The sequence below is a fragment of the Cylas formicarius genome, unplaced genomic scaffold, assembly GCF_029955315.1.
Source record: "Cylas formicarius isolate icCylForm1 unplaced genomic scaffold, icCylForm1.1 PGA_scaffold_2__14_contigs__length_35257938, whole genome shotgun sequence".
Classification (NCBI taxonomy): domain Eukaryota; kingdom Metazoa; phylum Arthropoda; class Insecta; order Coleoptera; family Brentidae; genus Cylas; species Cylas formicarius.
In genome coordinates, this window is record NW_026844319.1 from 33,930,155 (window position 1) to 33,950,314 (window position 20,160).

General features: G+C 37.8%; 1 protein-coding gene across 1 annotated transcript in view; it reads left to right on the top strand.

Annotated features, from left to right (window-relative positions):
- The first annotated feature begins 2,924 nt into the window (after positions 1 to 2,924).
- Positions 2,925 to 20,160, top strand: part of LOC132697864 (uncharacterized) — a 189,367-nt gene continuing 172,131 nt past the window's right edge. Inside the window, exon 1 of the mRNA XM_060663577.1 lies at positions 2,925 to 3,069. Coding sequence (XP_060519560.1) covers positions 3,024 to 3,069 — 46 coding nt within the window. The 5' untranslated portion in view covers positions 2,925 to 3,023. The remainder of the gene's footprint in view (positions 3,070 to 20,160) is intronic.

The following is a 20,160-nucleotide window of genomic DNA, read 5'->3' on the forward strand; positions in this document are numbered from 1 at the left end:
CGATCGAACAATGGCATTATAAATGATTAATAGCGTAGTACTTATTTTATATTTTTGAAATGCTATTAAATTAGCGCGCAGTATACCGAGTGGTGCTAAATTACTAAATTTTACCAAAGAAACTTTCATTTTTTAGTCATAATTTATGAATCACCCTGTAGAGTGTGCCATCGTAGTTCCGTTCCAGGTGACAGATGGCGCCACGGTCCAAATTGCAACTTCTGGTTGAACCGGAAGTGACAGCGAAAATAGTTTTTAAACTTACCTTAACGCAAAACAATTGAAAGTGGATGAAAATGGTTGAAACACTAGACAAATTCCATCATTTTTGTAGATGCGCTAAAAAATCCGAAATTTGCCGGATTGTTTTTTTTTTTCGTATTATTTGAAGAGATTTTTATTTAACTTTACGTACTTCGGACTCGTATTTCGATTTTTTGAAGTATTTTAATAAAACAGATAGACAATTACTTAAGTAAGAAATAATGATAATAATTATCTGCATATTAACGATATTGCTAGCGATATTTTAAGCGAAAACCTTACACCGGAGATCGTAATTTTTATTTTAAGAGCCGTACCATCAATGTCTGCCAAAGTGGGCAGGTGAAATTCTGCACGCCTGCTGCTGGTGTATTTAAATAAAAATAATTTTCCTTATTTTTCCTTAAACATTGATAACATTTTAATTGGCTGTAACTTTTTTGGTTTTAGAGTTATCAAGGTAAACAAAAAAACAAAATGTAGGATTAGTAGACCAGTTCTTTTCCAAGTAACGTATAAAACAAAACACTGTCAATTTTCTGACAGGTAAGCCTACATCATATTTTTTTTTGACAAATCGGCAAAAATAGGAAATTTTTTTGGTGATCAATCCACTCAGTTTTGAAAAAATATAAGTATTATGCATTTAAATTTCGTAAAACTCAAAAAGTAAGTGTAGAATAATGTCAAAGGGGGTGCAGTTTTGTTTGGATTTTTTAAATAGACAAGAATAATAATTTTTTGAAAAACATTTTATGTAGTGATGAAAGGGTTGTATAGGGTCGTAGATGGGCATATTTTGGGTCCGATATTTATAGATCAAAAGTTAACTGGAAATCATTATTTGCAACTCTTTTTATTTACCCCGAAATATATCCGCGTTGATTTTCTTAACATGGAATATCCCAGGGGTTGGATAGCGAACGGCGGAACTATGGATTGGCCAGCCAATAGCCCCGACTTAACTTTAGTGGATTTTTTCTTTTGGGGACACACACACACACACACACAAAATCATGTGCACAGAACTCCTTTTAATAATATCATGAAACTTCGGCAAAGGATTTTAATCAGTTACGAGACAATCCGCCAACGTTACTAAATGCAAGAAATCCTACAATTAGAGTGTATGAGAAATGTGTTCAGGAAAATCGTTGTGACCAACAGCGGTTTCTAGAATAGTTAAAGAATTTTTTACTTTAGTGTGTCTTATCATTGTTAGTGTTTTTGTTCCACTTTAATGTGTAAATAACGGCACTATTTGTGATAAGATTTTCCCCATTAAACTCTGAAATATTTTTGAAATGCCACTGTATTTGTTTATTATCATATGAGATTTCTAACCTCAAAACATAAACAAAATTAGTCATACGACTGAACAACGTGTAATAATTGTGAAAATGGTCAAAATCGACCTTCTGAGAGGACAATTTGGAATGTGGTTCAAAAATTTGAGCAAACTGGATCTGTAACTAACCTCAAAACCCCTCAACGTGCTCGTGCAGGTCGGTCAGATCAAAATATTGCCATTGTTCGCGTGTAGCCGAAGATCCAAACACATCGATTCGGCATCGTTCGCAGCAAGTGGGCCTTACGTATCAACCACACAGCGAATTTTAAGAAAAGACTAGCATCTACACCGATATAAAGTCCAAATAACTCAGGAGTTGAAACCTCGAGATCATCAACAGAATAGATACGAGAACCGGGGGTTCATTTGTCAACGAAAATCATCTTTAGCGATGAGGCACATTTTCACGTTGGTGGCTTTGTAAACAAACACAATGCTCGTATTTGAGGATTGGAAAATCCAAGAGAGATTGTTCAAAAAGCAGTGCATCCTCAAAAAGTGACTGTTTGGTGCGGAGGAATAATTGGCCCCTTTTTTTTCGAGGCTAATGCGGAGAACGCTGTTACGGTTGATGGTGTTCGCTATCGAAACATGATATCTGATTTTTTCTGGGAGCAGTTGGAAGGTATGGACATTGAAGATTTGTGGTTCCAACAGAATGGAGCCAGTTGTCACACATTCAGAGAAACGATGCGGGGCAAGTTTCCTGGTCGCATTATCTCACGTAACGGCGATATCAATTGGCCGCCACGATCATGTGATCTTACTGTCCTAGATTTTTTTTTTCTTGGGCTATCTAAAAAGCAGAGTGTATAGAAATAAATCAAACACTATTCCAGAGCTGAAACAGGAGATTAGACGCGAAATAGCCGGCACAGAACCTGAATTGTGTCATTTTGTAATTTTTTTTTGAGAACTTTACCGTCCTGTATCTAAAAAGTCAAGTCGTTTAGGACATTTATTCATATGAAGTTTTTTTTTTAAATGGACCCAAAATCGCTTCCTTCATTACTGACATTCAATTAGAAAACACGGCGTACTACTCCGCTCCAGCACAATTTTCGCTACTTGACGTGACGATTTTACCTTTTTTTCATTTTTATTTAGTTTTGTCTGAGATGCAGACCCTCGCGACCCTCAAACGACACGTTCCCTCCCCGTTGGGTTGCGCGAGTTACGGTGGTGGCGCACGGGCTGCGAGCAGTCACGGCAAGCTTCGCGGTTTCGAGTTGCGCCAACGGCACAGTCGCGGCAAGCCGCGATAGAAAAGCTCGTCTGTTCTCGCATGCGGCCATGGACGACGACTCCGTCACTTTTACCTTTACCAAGTCGGCGTGCGATGTTTTGGGCCTTTGCTGGCGTTTCGTGAGTGAAATGTGACATTCTGGATTGTGATTTTTCACCGAACATGTCCGACTCGGATTGCAGAGACGACAGTTGGGAGGATTTTTTCGGTGAGTGTCGATATTCGACATTTTCGCGCGACCTGTTTTTTTTTTATATAAGCGTAATGGGGTGCAAGTGATTGGAAAGCGGTGCCAGGTGAAAACGTCTCGAGTTCATCGTTTTGACACGCAAATATTGACGTTTTGATAGTGCCCGTGTGTTGACAGTAGTAGTCAAGGCCTGCTTGCTATATATGCAAATCGAATGAGATGCAGTTTTGTTAAATAGATAATCACGAGCAACAAGTAGTACCTGCGTGCTTACGACCGAAAATATTTTGACAGTTGCGTTAAAAGTACACAGACCTGCATATGCGCGCTGTTATGCAACCGCGTTATTTTTTAGGTATGGTTATTTATATGCGGCCGAAGTGGTTTCTCGGAAAGACCTGCGATAAATCTTGGCTATCCCCTGCGCTTTAAAGTGCCTGTTTTGTAACGCGCTTTTCTTCGGGAAACATTTTTATAAATAAAAAATAACCTTTGTGCCAGGGGCCGACTTCTTGCTTGAATATTGAACCGATGAATTGAATCGAAATGAACTGATCTATTTTGCACTGAAATCAACCCGTCATCAATCAACGAATCAACCTCTAGGCCTTTGAGATTTTTACAACATCATTGCAGTTTTGTGATTATCATTTTTATGCCGAGGATGACACTCAACTGTATATTTCTTTTCTGCCCGTTTCTGCCCCTGCAGCAGTAATGTGTAGTGGGGATCAGCTTCCGCCCTCTCCTCGAAACAAAAGCTCGTCGAACGCAACAGACCGGATAACCTTTTTAATATTGGGTTGGTGGCTTTGATAAATATTTTTCACACCCACGGGACCCCGACGTCCGTTAGTTCAGGGATTTAAAACAGGCTTCACTTTATGCAGGAACCCAGATGGGCGACAAGGTGAAGGTAGAGATAATAAAAAGGAGACGATCTATGCTTTCGAATTTGTTGGGACGAAAATGGATGTGTCTCAAGTAACGCGATATCTGCGGTAATATAAATTTTGGGTCGTCTTGAATTAATCTTTAACTAGACGCCTGTTTCAGGCCATAACGATAGCGAAAGAAATAGTGAGGCCAAAGGGTTCTTTTGTTGCCTTATTTTCTAAAATTGAACTGAGGTGGCTTTTACTTGATGAAAATCCATTTATCAAAATAAATAAGAACTAAAAGTTCAGATTTTCACGAAATTATATATTTTTACATGACAATTGTTTGGACAACACCGTACCTGCTACTATATATGCCGAAAAGGGCCATAAAACCTTAATTAATGTTGTGAGAATTTAAGTACAATAAAGGAGAGGTATTTAAATCTACTTGATCGTTAAGCAATACATTTGAATGTCTACAATAAATTTAGTTTTCTACTTTTTGTGACTATATGCAAAATATCAAAATTCTCGTCAAAAGTGTGTTTTTCTGTGTTTAAGTGTCTAGCATAATTAGAATCTAGACTGTTGTTTTAAAACGCATTTTTATGTTCGTTAATGCGTTTCTTGAAGGATCTACCCGTTTGTCCAATATAAATTTTAGGACAAGATCCACATTTCAACCTGTAGACACCTGATTTTCGTTTTATTGTTTTTTAAAAATTTTCCTATTGTGTTGTTAGTTCTGAAAGCAATTTTTAAACCACATTTTGACAAATGTTTTGAAACTTTTTCACTAAGTCCTCCTATGTACGAGGTCTGTCAATTATATTCCCGGAAAAGTGCCCGGACGGTCCGGAATATACATAAATTCTTAAAATTAAGTTATAATCCTTCGCAGTAGTCTCCCTCTAGCTCGATGCACCGGCGCCACCGTTGGATCCACCATTGGAAGCACCCCCTGAAGCCCCCTGAAGATAGGTCCCTCAGCACCCGTGTCGTGACACGTTGCACCTCCTCGACGCCGTCGTATCGGTTGTCCTTGAGGTAGGACTTCAATTGTGGAAAGAGATGAAAGTCGCAGGGGGCCTGGTCCGGGCTGTTGGGGGGGTGCGGAAGCGTTGGAATGCCGTTTTTGGTCAAAAAATCGCGAACTGCGAATGAGGAGTGGGCTGGAGCGTTGTCGTGATGCAGCACCCATCCACGTTCGGCCAATTCTGGCCGTGCACGAAACACACGGGCCTTCGGACGTTTCAAAACTTCAATGTAGAACTTCCCATTGACTGTCTGACCTGCTGGAACGTATTCGTGGTGTACAACTCCATTAATATCGAAGAATGCGATGAGCAAAGATTTCACTTTTGATTTCAACATTCTGGCTTTTGTGGGGCGCTTCCCCCCCTTTTCCACCCACTGCATGCTCTGTCGTTTGGTCTCAGGGTCATACTGGAACACCCAAGACTCGTCTCCGGTAATAACATTTGACATCCAGTCTTCTCCTTCCTCCTCAATTCGAGAAATCATGTCTTCACAGATGGAAAAACGAAGCTCTTTCTGCTCAACTGTGGGCACTTTGGGAACCATTTTCGCGCACAACTTGCGCATCCCTAAATCCTCGTGTAGCATCTGTCGAATGGTTTCCTTGTTGATACTCAACTCGTCTTCCAACATTCTGAGGCTTACCCGACGGTCTCCGAGCACACGCACGCGCAGGCGATCGACGTTTTGTGCCGTTCGAGAGGTGGAGGGAGCTCCCTCACGTGAGTCGTCCTCCACCGACTCCCTGCCTTCCCTGAACCGCTTAGCCCACTCGTAGACAGCTGTTTTTTCAGGCAATCATCCTTGTACACGTCGGTTAACTGTTTCATAATTTCCGCGGAACTTACGTCACGTTTGACCAAAAATTTGATCACTACTCTTTGTTCAGTTTTTTTAGCACACATTTTCGCGACAAGGGGTCCAAACACGCCGATGATCAAAGTACTGTAACACACGAACTGAACAACCGATCGAGACGAAACTTGCACAGACTGACGCAGAAATGAATCCTCTTTCGAATGACACAACGCGAACGCCGTAGCATAACGAGAGTCGCAGTGTTGCCATTTTTCCGGGAATCTAATTGACAGACCTCGTATGTGATTGTTTTAAATTGTTGGTGTTCTGTATTAGGTTTCGGATAAATAGAGTTTACTGTTGTCTGGATTTGTTTTTTATTTATAATGTGTTCAGTGCAATTTGTTTAATAATATTAAGTTTTTTGTTGTAATTTTCTGTTGAGAGTGGCGTATTAAGAAGTCTGTGTATCAAAGAGTGAAATGCAGCCATTTTGTGTGTATAAGGGTGATTTGAGCTGTTATGTAAGACTGTGTCCGTGTGTGAAGTTTATGATAAATTGAAAAATCTAATTTGTTTTGCGCTCTCGTAATAGTTAAGTCTAAAAAATTAATAGAGTTATCCTGTTCAATCTCGGTAGTGAATTTTATACGATTATGTAATGAATTAATGTAATTTAAAAAAGAATTACTTACAGGAGGTTCTAGTATGATATTTTCCAAATTATCCATAAAAATCTAGGCCAACAAAGGACTAACTGGGTTTCCCATAATCAAACCTTTAGAGATATAAATCTGTCCATTAAATTTAAAATAATTTTGGTCTAAAGATACTATTAAGCAATCTGATAAATATTGTTTCACCAATGGGTTAAGCCGTTTCCGAGTTACGGTGAAATCTACTATATCTATCACATCCATACGTGGAATACCGGGAAATAAGTTTTGTACATCAAAAGACATTATCTATCATCTATATATCTTTAATTTTGTTAATTTGTTAATTGACGTGAATTAGTTGTATGTTTGGATTGGTGACTGCTTTTAATTCTGGAAGATATAATTATAAAATCGTTATTTCATTGTTTTTGTTGTCCCTCACGTTAATACATTTTTTTTTATTTGTGCAACTTGAAATTAAACTCGAATTCGATCAGATACTAATTTAGTTTTAGATCGATTCGTCTTAACATGAAACAGTATAAAATTTTGGAAAGTGAAGTAGCATATCCACTTGTATTTCTTAAAAACTAATTGTCGTTACCCATATCCCGCGAATAGTTAAGCAACCTCGTCTTATAGATTGCACCTCCTATTTATATAATCATTTTTGCTTAGTTTTGAATTTAATTTTCGTTTAAAACGTGAAGTAGTTTGAAGGAAAACTCATTATAGTTAACCTTTGATGGTAACACCACAAAAAGCACACAAGTTGAAAGGGTCCTACTTTTTTCAATAACTGCATACTCTGTACCAACTTAACTGTCATTGCATTGAAGTTTCTTCTGTCAAATGTGATAATGCCTGTAAATTTCCAGTTTTAGGTAACTAATTCCATATTATTTTCTTTATCAATACCTCTAATGCGCACTAATCCCGTTACTAATAGCTTCATTAGGCTCTAATTTCGATGCCAATTTTTTGTTAATAAAAACAATTTTTTTTTGATACATCATCAATTCTAGAGCAGTTTTCGAAATTGATGTTTCGTGATTTATGACATTGCTATCTGGAAACCTCGACGCAGGACCAAATTAACTTTTTTGTTTTGTACATAAATACAAACAAATCAGTGTGCCTTATATTATTACAAAGAAAAACATTAATATTTTAACACTACTACCCCTATAAGATAAGATTAAGATACAACACTTAAACAGAAAATTGCAAATTTGTCATTAGGAAGAAAAACAAAAACCAAATATTAAACCATCGAAATAATTTATATGAATTGCAGTTTTTTGAACAAGCGCGCTGCGGTAGCTATTGTATTGTTTTAAGTGCTTATATAAACATTAAAAATAACATGATCAACCTACCAGATTATAGAACTTAACTTACTTGAGTTGAGTTCTCTCACTTATTCTTGTTCTTATTCTTAGACTAGACTCGTATCTAGAGCAGAGCAATCTTTCGAAAACCAAGGTTGATCTTGGAGTGCCAATTATCTCCACTCTGACGGTTTTAGAAGACCTCCAGGATTTTTTTATTTGCTTTTCTAACAGTTTTTTAAATTTTAAACACGTAGTATAACGATACTTTCTATGGTAAGTTGTCGACACTGCTAAAATAAAAATACCTTCCCAGCGGCCAGGCATGGCATGACCTTGCAGTGTACTGTGTGCTGGACTATACAAGTAATATATCGACTATTACTACCAATACCTCGACTAATACCACTAATTTCCAAGATTTGTACACCAAAGTTCGTCCACCGTTTACCAGTCGGATGATATCTGCCACACAGCAGCCTTCTAATTAAATTGAATTCGCTATATTGTGAAATCGATATCGCAGACAGAAGTAGGCAAACGGTGCGACGCCGTTGCGATTTTTTTCCAGAAGAACGAATGGTCCGAATGTTGATATCGTAATGAAGTTCAGTAATCGGATACTTACGTATATCCAGACAAGACGGGGTTAAGCTGGGACGCGTTGTTTCAGCAAAACTCGATACGTGTAAAGCGTCTAATCGAATCGACAGCGATTTTAATGAATATCGAATTGAACGCGTCTAACCGAGCCTGCAAAGTCAACAACGTCGTGGGTCACTTCCCTTCACTTCCCCGCCACCCCTTCGAAAGCGGAGCATATAATATAGATACTACCTTTTTTTTTCAGTTCGCTTCGTCGACTTGTACTGTTAACACCGATACTTTTACCGCGACCAAGTCTAGGTTAATTAATGGCAAGTTCAATGCGAACAGATGCAAATGTTGAAAAGATCAAATGCTAACTCGTTACGTAAGATCATCGGCGGCATTTTTTTTGCGATATGCTAATTAGTTGTTCAATAAATTCTTATTCTTATTATAAGTCGAACCAAATAAGTATGATAGTGACGTGCAAACATTGCCTCACAGCGATTATAATGTCTTTTGTTTTTAAACTTTGATAAAAGTAAATGGACAATAAAAGGAAATGGACGAATATAAGTAAATGGACATGGGTAATGTCCCATCTGGCTAGGACAAATTGCACAGTGAATCCAGTCAGCTTATAATCAGTTTTATTCCCATCATCAAGTGGAACCCCGACCAATTTCGCTAAAAAAAAATAAATAAAAGAAATAAAATAATTTTGTTGTCGATGTTAACTTTTACCTTAGCCGGTGGCTGTAATAAATAGTGGGCGATAATGATGATAAAATATTCAAAACGATACTCACGGATTAATAAAAAATATTCTTTTGAATGCGGGTTGCAGTAGCTTTCGATAAAATTAACCTATATTTTTGTGGAAGCAATCATTGATCGTATGCATAGGAATTCATGTGTGCTGTGCGGATTTAGCAACCGATCACCGTTCTAATTCGTATTGGGATTACACTGATCTAGTGTCGACTGTCAAATTACAAAGTCTGCCATTCGACCGTCTGCTACATCGAGATCACTCGAGCAACGAGACTTTCCGAAACGGACCGAACGCCGTTCGGGATTTTCGATCATTCGATTATTCGACCATTTGTGGTGTTCCATCGCTAAGCACATCACGCTTCCTTCGGTATAGATTCGGCGATATTCGGAATTGTTCGTTGGGATGTAGTGAGGCAGCCATAAGAAGCACCCTCCTACTACGAGATCTTGTCTCGTTCACACATTCTCTGCAATTAAAATTAGCGCCATGGTTATTAATCAATTCCGTATTGGAACACGTAACTTATGCAGGTGTGCAGTGAAAACACATTTATTTAATGCCTTACGAAATAAAAAAATTGTTACGTGGATGTGGAAAACAAATAAAAGCTTCGACAAATCACATTGGTTTCACAAATTCACTTCTCAATGTGCAACTGTAAGTACGTACTACAACGTCGAGGTTCCACTTTAATTTTGTGGCTGTTGAGCAAAACTCCTTTTTCTTGATAGTACATAGTGCTTAATATATGAGCAACGTTTGTCAACGTGTTGCATACTATAATTTTTCTAAGAATAGTTTTTGGGCACATTTATGCAAGAAAGCTCGTATAAATCACCTGTGACTACAGTACCGGAATGTACAGGCTCGTCGCCGCGGCTAACACTTTCCGCACACTATAGGTGCAAAATTGAATTTTTTAGACTAGGGACTAGACTACCATTTTAATTAATTTTAAATTGGTTTAATTTAAGCTCAATATATTGTAATACTTAGATGCTTTGTTTTTACTCTATCGGTAAAATTCTTGGACCAGGAAACGTGGGAGGGCTTAACCTCTATATACAGTTATGTACAGGGTGTGCCGATTATAGGCAAAAAAATCAAAAAGTTGGTTAAAATATTAGCCGTGAATGAAAAACTATAAAACATAAGATAATTTGGTTTAAGCAGTACCGTGAATTATGTCGAGAGAGAGGGAGTGTCAGGTTTCATCTATCATACAGGGTGCATTTTTGCAAATTTTTCTATTTATCATAGTTTACCGTGGCTTTGAAGTTTAGCGATACGTGACGGACTCTTTATACTGCAAATCCGCTTCTTTTTGAAATACAAAACTCCTTCGCGCTAAGCGCTACGAACTTGCCCCACTCAGCGAGGATTTTTCGAAGGCAATCTTGTTCCAACTGGATCTGTGCACCTGGGATAAGATGATTCTCGAGGTTTTGCACATTATACGTTGTCATAAACAATAATTTCCTGTTTACTTTTCATGTAACGCTTATAAAAGTTGACACTGAGCGCTACGCGGGGTGCCTCAGGGAACAGCTCGGGGTCCGCTACACGTTCTTCTCACGTGGTTGATATTGCGCCGACTCTGGATACATGAAAAGTTTATTTCGTCGTCTTCTAAGCGCATTATCAAAGGCCTAAGTAAACGTTCCCTTTTCCGCCGTGACATTTCCGTTGCGTAATGGGAACTTTGATTCGCTGGCGGCGCTATCTGGGCCAAGCTTATTTTTAATATCGTTATTACGGAGTCAATGGCTCGCTCGGAGCCTTATTAGGGACCTCGCGATAGAAAATTAAAATCGTGGACCTAATGCCTTTGACGTTTCGCCGTTCGAATTGCCCGCTCGATACGTTCTAGGCAAGCGCGGCACACGAAGCGTCGGTACACGGAGCGTTTCGCAATCGAAGTCGATATTCCAAAGAAAGCAACGGATAATCACCTGCAACGGCACCGACGTTATTAGTCATATCGCAGCTATGCGCTAATTGTTTCGAGTTCTAGCGAAACATTTCCTAAAAGCGTGTGATTCAGAGAATGCACTCAACCTCAGGATAAGCATAACACAGAGCGACAAAAGGAGAAGGCGCAAATTTAGGCAAGTTTTGTATTAAAAGTCTTTCTGTGACTTACGTGAGCCCAAGCTAAAACATCTACGTAATCAAGGTGTTTTTAAAGTAGAATACTCGTTTGAACACTTGGGATATATTAAAATGTAAAATACAAAATATAAAACTATCGAGTTTTTAGACTAACGGAAAAAGAAATGTCTGCAGAGAGTGTTAAATGCCAACTGCCCTATCTTTCCTCTTGGGTCCTTAGCGCGCCCGACGTAACTCGACACCCACTTGATAAAACCTCCATATCGGTTTTTTTTCCCAGGTCGATTTCGTCGAGTCTTACGAATATTGTCGATAACATCTAAGTCATCAGTTAATGTATGGTGTAGTATGTTGACCAATATGGTGGTCGGGCCAATTATATATGAAGGATCCTTGAATGGCCAACGATGTTTAAATTTCCTTGCAACAGAAATAGAACATTTATTAGAAAATGTGCCAGTTAGGAATTATTTAAATAAAATTTGGCATCAGGATGAATGAATAACCCTGTACTGTGTATTTTATCTATGTCTCCGCTTCATATACAAACTCTATTCCAGTTTAAAATTACCCTTTTCACAACATCTCTCGTATTTATGTGATAAGCTAGCCAGTCAGTCAGAGAGTTCCTAGCCATAGAACGGCCATGTTTCGGAGATCGTATAGTCAGGCGTCAAGGCTTGTTCGAACTTTCTTATAAAACTTGTATGTTTTTGTGCATTTGTTTCAGTGATTTTGAACGCCTTTTCTGTAATATTTCTCTGATGATGTGCATTACTTTCACTAGTAAGATCGTATTTTATTGCTTGTTTTACTTTTCACATGTTTGATACTCTCCCACTTCCCGATGTGTATATATATAGAGAACGTTTGTTCTATTAAGTTTAGTTTTAATCTTCTCCTGAAGATGCCAACTTGGTTGGCGAAACGCGCGCCGAGTATGTAAAATTGAGCTCCGGTTTGTGGTAAAACGCGTTATTGTGTGTTAAACCTTACAAAGTCAAAAGACATCAATTGAGCCCAAGCTGAGACTTTACACAATCAGAAGGCAACACATTATATAACCAGGAGGCATCAAAAGAGAACAAGCTAAACCTTTACCCTCCTAAAGTGTTGATAGTGTTTATCCCAAGTAAAAATTCGCTCTGGTGCGTGTCTGTGTTTATGCGTGTGCTTGGCCTTTTGGTAATAACGTTTTCCGTTCGTCTCATTCGATTCTTGCCCAAATTCCGTTTTAATATGGGGCGCGGTGGGGGGAAGACCGTCGCCGGACCCCTTTGAAATTTCATGGTCGAGGATGCTCATTAAATCGAAGCGATCTGTCATCCGTGACAGTGTTGATGGGAAGTTAATCAGCCTCGTTATTTTCCCGGGACGGGCCTTTTTCCTCCGAACACAAACTACTGCTGGGTTTAGTTTTTAAATATCACTACAAATCCGTTAGATAATATAATATCTGTTCATCCTGAATAAAAATTCCGCTACCAAAACCTTATTCCCGTATGATATTTTTTGACCCATCCATTTTATGGTCTGTGAGTTACTGACGTCACGGCCGAAGGGGATCGCGCACAAAGAGTCCCATTCAAGTGGTTTAATATTTAGATGGGGATAAATCTCAACGGCTTAGGATATTTTACCGACAGTGAAGTAGTTATGGTTCAATATATTTTCGTTTTTGTCAAAAATCGGTTGTATTTTTTGTTTCCGATTGATTGCCCACGTCCAGAACATTTTTCGCTTCTACCGGCACATCCACGTTCCTATTTTCGCAGTAGCAATGTTCTGTTTTTTTTTTTTTTCAAAACAATGACGGTCGCGAGTAAGAATTCAAAGAAACCAGACGGCGAGCGCGCTGCGTCGGCTTCACATCAAAGGACGGCAATTTTGAATTGTCATAACCGTGAAATATCTCCAAACGGTTGATTGTTTGTGATTTACGGTCCGGCTTCGTGGCAATCAACGGCAATTTGTACGTACCGCGCAATGCGAATGACTTATTATAAATATATTATATACAGGGTGGGGCGGCCAAGACGGGACGAAGAACGGAACACTCGAATCGACTCAAATCTAAATATTCCCAGTGTGGAGTCGTTCGTCTCTCAAATTACTTCCTTTTTAGGGCCTCCAAGAACCCAAATTCCAAATGTCACAATGTATTTTCTAGGTTCATTTTTTACCCAAATCGTAGCCAGCGGGGTGATGGAATAAATTGGACGGGGATGGGAAATTTCTGTTGACGATTTTCTTTTCCACCCTATCTAGGAGCAAATGGAAGCAGATAAAATTGGTACAAAAAATTGTCTTTTAATAATTGAATACGAGCCTCAGGATAGTGGATCGAATAGAAAATAAAAAAGTGTTATGTTTTTAATGGGATTAATAGGATTTACAAAAAAAAATGCTGATACAAATCGTCGACCGTAGTTCAAAAAATTTAAACGCACTGTAAATATAATAAAAGAATTAAAATAATTTGGTGTAATGCCATTGGAATTATTTTATTTTTCAATAGTGCGTTCTTCCCGGGAGAACGCCAATGGAGGGAAATTCCATGTCGCGGAAAAATCGTCCGTATCTCTCATGCACGCGGGACGGCACTAGCAAAGTACATGGAATTATCAAACTCGTGACAGCTGCGAGACTCAAAAACCGTCGATTTTCTTCCGATACGCCGCCATTTATCATCGTACCGCGGGCTTTCTTCGCAGCGCATCAAAAAATCTGGTCTGAACGAAGAAACAGTTGCTTACCTGTTATTATTTATCATCATTTTATTATTATCAAAGGTTTACTGGTTCGTGATCTTTGGAAAATGAATCCTTCCGACACGAGATTTTGGGAAATTTATCATCTCACACAATACACAATATTTCATGGTAATAAAAACCTAACTGAGCTTTTTGCAACTTGTTTGTGCTGTCAGCATAGCCAATATCTTATTTTTAATTACTACAAAGCGTTTGACAGGACCCTAGTGGAAGAGGTGATGAGCTAGAATATCCTCCACACTTTGTCAAATTTATTTTGGTGGCTGGATTCCAAAAATTTCCACCAAAGCTGATTGTGGCCTTCTCCAGGCAGACTTATTAGTTGGTGTAATATCAGTGGTATGCAGATGAAATCTTCTAAAATGTTACTGATTACATGAATGGAGATTAATTTCTTCTTTACTTCTCATTAACTAAGCTCTGCCAAAACTTAGTAGTGACACAGCTCAACTGCTGTAGAACATAGATCTCTAGACCTTCAACTCTAGACCAAACTTTCATACCTCTTGAGTTTTTCGCAGATGGAACGAGGTTTGGTTTCAGCTTTCGGTAACGGCAACGGTTGTGATTTCTATTATGATATAAAAAAATGCGACTAGTATTTGCTTTGAAATGCCGACGATACGTTAGTTCTGGCAAATGCACTTAACGCCTACAATACTTGTTCAAAACTATTGCAATTAGTAATGGCGAGGCCATAATAAACCGCAGTTAAGCTCTGAAGATTAAAGAGGCAGCTTATGAAGCATTAGGAGAGGAAGACGGAAAGAACAAAAAATATACAGAAGAACTTAGTGAGGAAGCTATTGCAGCTATTCAGGAAAAAAAGCGCTTACACCAAAAATGGCTCTGTACAAATTCGGGAGAAGACCTACAGAAATATAAGGACAAAAACAGAGAAACAAAGAAACTAATTAGTAAAGAAAAAAATGGAAAATGGGATAGACTCTGCCAAAACATACAACAGTATACAGGAGGTACAAGATGCTCGGAATCATGGAGAACAATAAGATCTGTCAGATCAAATACCAAAGAGAAAGTCAATATACAGTTTATCAAAGAAACCGAATGGGAAAATTATTATCAACAACTACTAACGGAGACACGACCACAATTCTGGCAACAACTAACATACCAAATACAACCTAACAACAATCTAAAGCATGTAACAATAGAAGAAAAAGAAATAATAAAAGCCATTAAAGAATTAAAAAACAAAAAATCACCAGGGCCAGGGGGGATAGTGAATGAACTTATTAAGTATGGGTCGGACAGATTATTCAGAATATTGAAAAACATGTTTGAAAGAGCAATAAATGGAGAAACGTTACCAAGGGAGTGGAATACGGCATATATAAGCTCTATTTTCAAGAAGGGGGATCGTAGGAAGTGTACCAACTACAGAGGAATTAGCATTATATCAAGCATGGGAAGACTATATGGAAAGATAATCAAAAACAAAATAGAAGACCAGATAATAGGGAAAATAGGTGAAGATCAAGCCGGTTTCACGGCAGGGAAGTCATGCGTTGATCAGATATATACGGTAAGGCAGACTATCGAAAAGAAAAAAGCTAAAAACAGAGACATCCATTTAGCATTCATAGATATAAGAAAAGCTTATGACTCCATACCCAGACAACAACTTTGGAAAGCAATGGAAGATATTGGGATAGAAAGAGAACTAATAAAAGCCGTAGATACAATGTACAAGAACAACGAGTTGTCGGTTAAAATAGGTAATAGGTACACAAATCGATTCACAACATCAAAGGGCCTACTACAAGGATGCCCTACATCAACAACGTTGTTTAAAATCTATCTTGAGAGGACGCTAACACAATGGAAAAGAAAATGTCAAGGTATGGGAGTCCCAGTACGCGACGACCACTTATACACCCTAGGCTTTGCCGACGACCAGGTGGTCATAGCCCAGGATGAAGACGACTTGAGTTACATGCTCAGAAAGCTGAAAGAGGAATATGAGAAGGTAGGTTTGGAAATAAACTTCGAAAAGACAGAATATCTAACAACAAAAGAAGGGGAAATCGAAGATTTGGAAATAGATGAAAACACAACCAACCAAATTTAAATACTTAGGGTGTATAATAACAAAAGATGGATCAACAGAAGAAGAAATCAAATCTAGACTAGGTCAGGGTAGAACATGTATAAAACAACTGAACTCCATTATATGGAACAAGAAATTAACAAAGAAAACAAAAACAACAATATTTAAGACAATAGTAGAAAGTATAATTACATACGGAGCAGAAACCTGGCTATTGAACAAAAAGAGCAGATCTAAAATAACCGCCGTAGAAATGGAATATTGGAGAAGGTGTTGCCAACGAACACGCATGGATAGAATACGTAACGCAGAAATCAAGAGGCAAATGAATGTAGAAAAAGACTTATTAACTACAATAGCAGAAAAACAGCTTAAATGGTATGGTGGATAAAGAAAATCACAGAGTGGAGCCCTATGGGACGTAGAAAGAGAGGAAGACCCAGAAGATCGTGGAGGGATGAAATAGATGAAGCCATGGAGGAAAGGGGGTTGGAAGACGGAGATTGGAATGACAAAGATGAATGGAGAGTCTGGTTGAGAGAGGGAAAACGGCGCGAGCTGTAACAAACCCCCATATATATATATATATATATATATATATATATATATATATATATATATATATATATATATATATATATATATATATATATATATATATATATATATATATATATATATATATATATATATATATAAGCTCTGAAGAAGCCATCAGGATGATTGACGAAACGTTAGCAACTTCGACTCAACAACAACCGAGAATCCAGAAGTTTTCTACATAGTATCACAGAAGGCTGTGGAAGTTTCTTTGAAAAAAAAATGTTCAATAAACTATGGTGAGAATGTAAAAACCTATAATCTATGAAGATATTGATAAATGTAACATTTTTCCCACCTTCAAGTATGGCATATTTTGCGGATTTTGCTATAGCGCTCGATCGCACGCCGCACGATTATTTAGACTGGCCTCGTTCGCCGATTGGCACGTATTCGACCCACAAACCGTATCGCGAATAATAAACATACTTTTATTATTCCAAATAGGTAAATCGATCCTGGGGGATATAAGTCACGTTGCCGGAGAAACAATATTCGGCTGCGTCGAAGCTGCCATTTTCCTCCTCCTATTCTTTTCTAATAATTCTAGCGATAATTTTCCGAAAAAGTTTGGTACCTCAATTGTTATCGCTATTCAGGATAGATTTAAAGGAATGTACGTTCCCTTTCAAAAATAAAATAATTTTTGGACTAATACAGTACGAGTAAATTTTGAACTCTTATTTGGTTGATGCGTTCATCTGATCGCTAATGCGTAGTTTTTCTGACACACTGTCGAATCAATTTTTAAGTAGTTGGAAATATCGCTACTCCCTTGTCTATGTATTCGTCATTTATTACCAACTGTTGAAAATAAATAGGACCATAGAAACACCGGTTCAGTCAAAACTCGTCTTACGTCATTTTTTTAAAAAATTTAAACATGTAGAATTATCTACCAGCTAAAATTGGTTTGGCGGTAGGTGCAAGTCACTTTCAACGTTTTTGCTGTTTTGTTTGTATTTCTGTATCTTGTTTATGACTTGTCACAACATTCTATTTTATTCTATTCAATAAAACTAGCCGTATTTGTGAGCACTATTGGCCAAACTTTCATTTTTTAATAAAAAAATAAAAAATATGTATTTCCCGCCCTTTTTTGTACCAATAACAAAATAGAACATTAGGTGGAAACATTTAAAGATGTACGTCACTCAGTGGGATATATTATTAAAAATCTGCGAAGAAAACAAAAACCAAATTGATTCGACCATTTACCAACAGGTGTCAAATATTGGGATTAAACATGCAGCACAAGAATATTTAAGCATTTTAAAACCAATATTACGCTACATTTACTATACATCTTCAAGAATGTTGTATAAATACCTTTATCGGCTATAGATTTCGTTATAGTGGGTTAATATGTTACTAACTAATGCTCTCCATTTTCTCCCCTGATATCCTACTGTTTATTATTTTAAAATCGAATTTTATATTAAATTCTTAAACCGCCACAAAGCCTAACCGCCAATACTTATCTCTACCGTGCAAAAAAAAGTGCCCCCTCGGGTTCGCCGTCGGCCCTTCTTGGAATCGCCACAGAAGGACGAAACTCGAAGGGGCACGTGACGACAGGTACGAATTAAAAAGGGCCAGCCGGCCCATCAACGTCAATCACCCTCGACTCCCATTTTATTGCGATTTCATTTACTGCCGGGGGACGGTTTTGATGGGTGCCGGTGGTCCCCGAAAATGCGGTCGTAAATCGAACCGAAATTTATGGCCGGGTGGTTGTCCGACACCCCGCGGCCCCACGTTCCGTTCCATTGTTCCTCGGGCCAATTGAATCTTACTTTTATAGTTCGACCAGAAATATAGTGCTTTTACAACCGACCTCCTGACTAACTTTGCCTATTGTTTATTACTCCAAAACTGCAGACCCTTGCCGAACATACCCCGCCGGGCAGACCCCCACCCGTAACCATTCCAGGACCGTCCTAGGAATAACCATTGGTGTTGGTATCTTTCCTTATAAATTTCGTCCTTTAAATAACCCCACAAGTAGAAATCAAGTGGGGTTATATCTGGAATAGGTCCATTTGTAAAAATCAATTTATTGTTGAAAATGGTTGTCAAAAATTGATATGTGCCTTGGAAGTTATGAGCTGGTGGGAAAGTAGATTCTACCTACTTATGAGGTCAAGGTCATCTAGAAAAATATTTATGTTTTGGTTAGCAAAAGCACCTGAGCTGGTCGGAATTGATAAGGACAAAATTTGTGTTATTTTGAAATCCTTTCTTTGAATAAGTGACACAGTAAAGTTATTTTAAATAATTGATAACAATAGGTATAACAATACTAACACATTAAAACTAATTTTTTCGACAATTACTTTTCTATTTGGCAGTGCTATCATTATTTTGCACATCCCTCTTTGGACAATTTTTTCTCCGCCTTTATCGAATCTGTAGAAATAATAAAATTGTTGTTGCTAAAGGAATGAGACGAAACGGAGTTTTATTTCGCAACCACTCATGGAAATCTGGTCTCAAAGAGAAATGTGCTGATCATTCGATTATTCTCAATTTTGGGCTAATATAGGATATTAACCTTATAACGTTAAAGTAAAAAATATGCAAAGTGTTTCATTTAAAAAGAGTAGGGGAGGGTGGGGCAAGACGGCCCCCTTAAGATTTGTATTATTTTTTGTAATATTTGTAATATCATATCGTAATGTTAAATAAATCACAGAAGGTTTTGCATTTAAAAAATGGAAAATTTGGATTTCACGGATATCATAGAGCTAATACACCAGATTTCACGAGTTATTTATCCCTCGGTGGTGATGTAGGTATTTATTCGTACCAAAAAAAAAGCTCTAATCGCAGTGGAAAGAGTATATAGCCATAAAACAAGCTTTTCGTTTATATGAAACTCGTGACTAAAAGTTAGACTTATAAAATATCCCATATAATGAAAACCAATACTATAATATAATATATAAATATAAAAAAATCAAGTCGATTTATTTTTGACTAACTTTAATTAAATTGACCCAAATTTTGGTGAAGTTTCTGGCTGTCGTGCCCCACTCTCCCCTATTTATAATGTTGTGTATAATAATTACAATTATTTATTAAAAAGTATTTAATAAAAAAACACGTTACTGATTAGTGACTATTTTTCTATCGATTTTTTTTTGTTATTGTTGTATTTTCCCTCTGGTATTACGCAAAGGGCTAGAAATGTACAAATAACCAGAATTTATAATTTTTAGAAAAAAAAATTTTGGTTAATTTTTGCCCCACCCTCCCCTATATTTTCATCATTTTTTCCAAACTCGTACAGTCGATTGTTTTTCTGTTTTCACCGTCGTAATCGGTACCGAGCCCTCAATCATTTTAATGCAAATTCGCGTGTGTGTGCTCGTGTATTACGCCAAATTGCGGACCGTGTGATTATGTCAAATTTATTTTCTATCCGGCCCGGTAAACGTAAAACGCAAAAGGTCACATCCGTGTATGAGAGTTACATG